The sequence below is a fragment of the Oncorhynchus tshawytscha genome, linkage group LG07 (assembly GCF_018296145.1).
Source record: "Oncorhynchus tshawytscha isolate Ot180627B linkage group LG07, Otsh_v2.0, whole genome shotgun sequence".
Taxonomy (NCBI): domain Eukaryota; kingdom Metazoa; phylum Chordata; class Actinopteri; order Salmoniformes; family Salmonidae; genus Oncorhynchus; species Oncorhynchus tshawytscha.
Genome location: NC_056435.1, coordinates 6,012,480 through 6,019,102, shown reverse-complemented (window position 1 = coordinate 6,019,102; position 6,623 = coordinate 6,012,480). Strand labels below are relative to the sequence as shown.

The following is a 6,623-nucleotide window of genomic DNA, read 5'->3' as shown; positions in this document are numbered from 1 at the left end:
GGAAGGACCCCAGTCAGTTGTATTCAGGTCTTTGTTGTTTTGTCTGAGGCCCATATTGTTTTGGGTAAGGCCCATATTGCCCGGTCACACCATTGCCCCTGTGAACCAGAGACAAAAGCCTCTAGCGGACCAGGAAGAGGCCCTGTTGTCTACAGGAAATTCTCAAGATAAATTCACCAGCTTGTAGGCTAAACTTAGACATAGATGGCTGGTTGGGCCGGTTTATGGTGGGAAGGCAAGGCTCTAGAAAGAGAAAAAGCGATATATTAGGCTACGTTGGTGGTCGGTAACTATTGCTAAAGTGATGTTTACAACAAAGTGTGTGTGTGTGTGTGTGTGTGTGTGTGTGCGCGCGCGTGTGTGCGTGCGTGTCGGTGTGTATAAAATATACAGTACAGGAGGCAGTAAACAAGTTCAAATGTATCTTTCTTTATTGAACCTTTGACAATCGACAAATGCTACTTCATATTTGTACAGTGACACAAGCATTCCGATCCTCTTTCCTAAAATAGTGTCCACCGGATTCAAACATACAACTGAATCGAAACAGTTTCTGTGGCAACATTAAAGAGCAGATAATCGCTGCATCCATTACAAGGAAACAGATCATCCCAAACCTAAGACACATATTAATGAGTGAACCAATCCATTGTGTTCCTTTAAAAACTTAAGGATGGTCTGAACAAAAATATCCAGATGGTCCTTATTTCGAAAGAAGACAGAGTAAAAGAGAACATATTATGTTATGTACATCATGGAGTGCCTGTTTGTGGTGGCGAGACGTATCATACAACGTGTGAGTTCCTGGTCACTGGGTCATACAGTGGTCAAGCTGAGGTCAAGCTGTGGCTCGTGGTGGCATCGACCTTGGTGAAATAATGACCGAGTTTGTAAGTGTGGTGCTTCCCTGTGTGACATATGGATGACAAATGCCCAGAGGCATAGTTGTTGTCATTGAAATTTACCTCCCAGCGGCCACTGAACCTGAATAGAGAAATTATTGTAATAGTCTTGTCCTCACTGTACCTAACAACAAAGTGGAAGTGTTTTTCAGTTTAGGTTTGTGACAACTGCTAAGGACAGTATGAAGTTAGTATTCACTCAGGAGAGGACAAAGTAGTTTGCATTATTTTCATGGATGAAAACAGGATTTGGAATAGACCTGAGAGATTCTCACTAACATGCATGACCTATCCCATTGCAAAGAGGACAAAACATGACAAAAATTAAAGACGCAATTTGTTGTGTTTCCCTGCTTGTCTAAAATGCGACGGTACTTTTACACTTGTGGGTTTAAGGTACTGTAAGGAAGAAAGTAATTATGTTGTCACAAATATGTATAATTTACACATTACTGTATTAGGACACAATACCTTTTCTAGATTAGAAAGTAACATCGATAAATTGCATCAAAATAATTTCCCTAGATTTATAAATGTCTCCTATCCCTGGTAAACTGACCATAAATAATGTATGAACAATGTGTAAACATAAGGGAAATTGTACATATTGGAATTTATCTAGGCTAATTTCTTACACTTCAATAATGAATATCTATCATATAAGCACAAGAAAATAGTAATAAAATCATTTAAATTCATGTCTACTTTGGTTCCATAATCATGAATGCGGGAGTTGGGCAATGCTATAATTCACAACTGTACAGCTACGTAGCTTTTTCCCTTCTTTCCCACTGCAAACAGCATTCTGTGGATGAATAGAGGGTGGTCTGTGTGATTGACGTTGGCCCAAGGGGTGGTCCAAAGTGCCTAAAATGAAATGAAATGAGGTGGTAGCATGACATTTTCTGAGATGATTCAAGATTGAAGACGACCTTTGCTAGTTCATAGAGGCCCAAAGTGCCTTGAAGATGGCTTAACCTAACCCAAACCAACTTAGTCTGGTTTGGCCAGGGGGAATTCTAGTTCCCAGGGGGTCTCAGTTCTGGGTTTCCAACCCTTCTAGGTGTTCAGGGATGGGCAGACCCGTGAGGACAGTCAGACACTTGTTCCACACGTTGAAGACGGGGCACACGGGCTGGGCGAAGGACACGTGGAACGTGTGCAGGTGCTGCGAGCCCACGGCGTCGTAGAAGGAAAGCGAGCCGGCATCGTAGTCCAGCAGGACACCCACGCGGCGCAGGTGGGGCGAAGGCTCGATGGCCAGCTCCTTGCTGTTGTGGCGCACCACCCACGAGTTGTTGCAGCGGCACAGGACCCAGGAAGCCGAGTTCTTGCCGATCCACTCGTGCTTGGGGGCCGACTTGTAGGCGATGCCCACCGCATACCTGAGGAGAAAGAAGTAAGAAGACACTGTTAACAAGCCTCTAAACCCCAAACACTTCAACACTTTTGTCACGTTCTGACCATCGTTCTTGTGTGTTTTCCTTGTTTTAGTGTTGGTCAGGACGTGAGCTGGGTGGGCATTCTATGTTGTGTGTCTGGTTTGTCTATTTCTATGTTTGGCCTGATATGGTTCTCAATCAGAGGCAGGTGTTAGTCATTGTCTCTGATTGGGAACCATATTTAGGTAGCCTGTTTTGTGTTGGGTTTTGTGGGTGGTTGTCTCCTGTGTCAGTGTTTGTACCACACGGGACTGTTTCGGGTTTTCATGTTTCTTGTTTTGTAGTCTATTTCATGTATAGTTTCGTTCTTAAAAGAACCATGAATTATAACTACACTGCGTCTTGGTCCGATCCCTGCTACGCCTCTTCTTCAGAGGAAGAGGAAGAAGAGAACCGTTACAACTTTTGAACACTTACCAAGTGTTAAAAACTCATACTTATTAAATGTGCATTGAATCTTTCTCTGTCTACATTGTATAAATGTGCCTTAAAGTTACTTAGAAAGTGGCGTAACACAACCGCCCCTCTATCTCTGTCATTCTACCCAGCCAGATTCAACGCGCCAAACACCATGTGGTTCAGAGCAAGACATTGGTCCATCAGGTCACCCAGGTCTAACTCACCATGTGCTTCCTCCAATCAGGGCCTCCCAGTAGTGGCGTCCGCTGTCGATGTAAACGTTGCCGACGACTCCGTAGCTACTCTGGCTGGTGAAGCGCTCCTGGCCGTGTCCCTTCTTCGATGCCGTCTCGTCGCGCTCCACCGTCAGGTTGTCATGGGAGACCTTCAGCTTCTTGTGGGCGGACTTCGGGTCCAGCTTGAATGGTTGGCCTGGACGAAGAGGACGGAGAGAGACAACATGGTTAAGTTAGCAAGGGGCTAGGATAGGCTATGAAGGCAGTAGCTGTATGTATGGTGTCCATATTAGGACGCCATCCCGACATGTGATGCTGTCCTAATATGGACACTGTATTGATACATAATCCTGTGACCATATTAGCTAAGAATCACAAGAGACTTCTCTAAAACTGCATGTCATTATGCCAAGTTTCCTTATGGCATAATGTATGGAGCCCTTACTGTTGGTTTTGAGTGTCCCTGGCTCACTGCTGCGGGCACCTGCCTGGTTGATGGCTTTGACGATGAAGATGTACTTCGTGCCGCTCTGCAGGCCGTGGACGGTGTAGTGGTTCTGCTTGATGTTAGGCACAATCATCCAGCTGTCTGCTGAGTTACACAGGCCTGGGAGGGAGAAACAGACTCACAGTTACCATGTTGTCCTGCATACACACTCAGCTATGCATTGGTGCGTATGAGTGAACACACATATGTCTCCGTTTGCACACACGTAGTCACATAAACACACACAGAGTGGCTATAACAGACCCACAACACAGACTACACATGTACAGTACACGTACTTTGTTGTTGAAGTGTTGTGGCCTTGATAAACTTTGAAGAGCAAACATTTTCAATTAATAAGGTCACTCGTAAACTGTCGAATTCCAGGACATGAGCAAAGTTCATTGTCACATAATGAGGAAATGATTTACGTTGCCTGCCTCAGAGACAGCCAATCCTCAGCCAAGGTAAGTATCATACTTGGACCAACTATCAACATTCACCTAATTAAGTCCATATTTCCCCCCGACATATTGTATTTTTTCATTCTTTAGTTAGCGAAGTCTTATCTATAGTGTAAGAGAGGTGTAGATTTGAGTCTGTTTGTGTTAGAAGGGGAGGAAGTCGATTCATGTGATCCTAGGAGACCAGAGCTATAGGATAGAGAGGAGTGGTCCAAATTCCACAATCAGTCACTTCCTCAATCCATTCTATGGCCTTTTCAATCATACCCAAGTGAGAGGGGAAGAATTCATGATCAGTGTATTCAGACAATGTTTCTTGTCCAAAGGGACTTTGGCATGGGAGGGTGTAGTAAACATGTGAAATTGAGGGGTAATTTATCATATAAAGTCAATCCATTATGCCAGTGATGTTCAAAAAGACAGTCAGCCAGAATGCAACGCAGCATTATGCCATTAATAGTGATTCCTTTATTAGGATCCAACACATTCCCTTTCCATTGCTGTTCACTCTCTTGCTTTTCACTCTGTTTCATGTGGTTACTGTGGGTGTTAGGGGGGTCATTCACCTCTCAATGGCTGTGCTGTTCCATGGGACTGGCTGTGCTGTACATTGATAGGCCTGTACTAAGCTGTGCCGTGCCACATTGATGCCCGTAGGCTTAATTCTCTGACAGAGTGGCCATCGTGCTGAGTCCACCGTGTACTCTCTGTAAGCTTCACGCGACATCTGCAAACCCGTTACACCTTTTTGTCCTTCCCTATAGGCTACCATGTACCATCATGTCTAACGTGTGTTCTGAAGGCTGACCTGCTGTAAATGTGTAGTGCACTGTGAATGTACCGCACGTTTGTTAATATTTTAAATGGAAACGCGCCCTTCTCACATCACACACGGCAGCCATTTTGGAACGCAGTGCCCGCCCACACATCGTTTACATTGGTGAGAGAAAACACAGTGAGTTATTAAATTGGCCTGCAGTTAAATGACCCTGAGTGAGACCCGATGGGACCAGTGTTTGCCGTCACCCGTTTTCCTCTGCCATGTTTTTCGGAGACATTTCTAAGATGTGACATCGTGACAACACCTCAGCCTCAGCCCAGAGCTTAGACCTGGTGATTGGATGTGAACCTAGAGTGGGAAGAGAACATAGCGTGTGCAGAGGATGAGGAGAGGGGGAAGTGGGGGAAAAAAACACGTGTCACATTGGGTTTACGCCACCCCTCATGAAAAGTGCTGATGTTGGTAGACTTGGGGGGGGAAAAAATGTTTCAAGGCCCTTCGAGAGTCGTCTGCTCAATGGAGTTCCAAAGACAGCACCTGACACAATTGTTATGTTCAATTATCATTCAAGGGTGAACATGGGAGGCTTCTATTATACATTTATGTTCATTCATTTTGTATATCAGTATCAAAAGACTTTCAAAAAGGCATTCAAACTTGGGGGCACTGGAGTTTTCAACATGATTAAAGCGTGTAAAAAGCCAGCAGCTCTTGTTCCAAATTCCAGCAACGCTGGGGATGTATTGCAATATTAAAGCTATAGTTCTGGTAGTTTTCAGTTTCTTCTTTTAGCTGTTGCTAAATGCTACTGTTTGAAGTGAAGTTAGATGCTCACAATACGAGACATCATATCCTATTTATGCTCGTGACATCCTATAACCTTGTTTGCTAGCCGTCCGCTTTCATCAAACCACACTTCCTCCTCTGTTCTCTTCATCTAAGAAGCTATATTTCCCATCCCCTGACCTCATTTTATATTGCTTGCCCAGTGAAGTATGCATGAGTGTGGCGTTCAGGCGTGATCCGTGGGGGAGGAGGTCTCTGAGCACTGATTCGTGTTATGACTGTAATTCGCTCCGAGTCAGCTTGTCTCCCTCTCTCCTTCCCACTCTGTCCCCTTTGACACTGTAATAACTCAAGCTGAGATCCTGAGATTTGAGCTCACCCCATTGGCCCTAGTCGACCGGCTCGGTGAGAAGATACGCATGATTCGGTTTTGATTCTTAAGTCCTCCAGCTGTTTGGCTTTGCACTTGATTTATCGCGGGGCTTTGAGTTGGAAAATACAAAATGTATCATCAGGAGAGAGTTGTGAGCATAAAGTGTTCTCTCAAGGCATTCTGTGCACTTACTAGCACCATTGGCTTGCCATGTGAAGATACCATTGTGTGTCTGGTGGTGTGTCTGGTATGCCAGAGGGTAGTTTAACTTACACCCTGATACATACTGACAACATTGGCTTGACCTATGAAGATAGTTGTGTGCTTGAAGGTGTTTCTGGTATGTGTGACTGCATTTTTGCCGACACCCAGATACTTACTGACAATGTTGGCTTGCCCTGTGAAGATAGCATACTGGAGCTCATAGGAAAGCACTGTGAACTCGTCGTCTGAGGTCCAGTGGACAGTGATGGTGTCGTACGATGCAGTGCAGAGCTCTTCTCTGATGCCCGGAGGACTTGGCGCTAGATAATGGTAATGAGAAATTAGAGAAGGGTAAGAATGGAAAATGTTATGCGTGCTCTGGCATAAATAACAATGGAATAACAGCGGTTCACCTTTGAGCATGTCGTTTGACCTCAAACAAGGTACTGTGGCTCTTAAAGGAGGACTGAAGGCTAGTGACTTATATTGATTGCCATGCTTTTGTTTGCTAATGATCATTTATAGCGCAGATGATATTTCAGAGGTTGA

At 44.6% G+C, this 6,623-nt stretch overlaps 1 protein-coding gene across 1 annotated transcript in view; it reads right to left on the bottom strand.

Annotated features, from left to right (window-relative positions):
* Positions 1 to 407: 407 nt before the first annotated feature.
* LOC112253738 (E3 ubiquitin-protein ligase Midline-1) overlaps positions 408 to 6,623 on the bottom strand; it is a 38,696-nt gene continuing 32,480 nt past the window's right edge. The window contains exons 7-10 of the mRNA XM_024425707.2: positions 6,251 to 6,394; positions 3,425 to 3,586; positions 2,968 to 3,175; positions 408 to 2,287 (exon numbers count right to left, since the gene is read on the bottom strand). Of these exons, the coding sequence (XP_024281475.1) occupies positions 1,939 to 2,287; positions 2,968 to 3,175; positions 3,425 to 3,586; positions 6,251 to 6,394 (863 nt within the window). The 3' untranslated portion in view covers positions 408 to 1,938. The remainder of the gene's footprint in view (positions 2,288 to 2,967; positions 3,176 to 3,424; positions 3,587 to 6,250; positions 6,395 to 6,623) is intronic.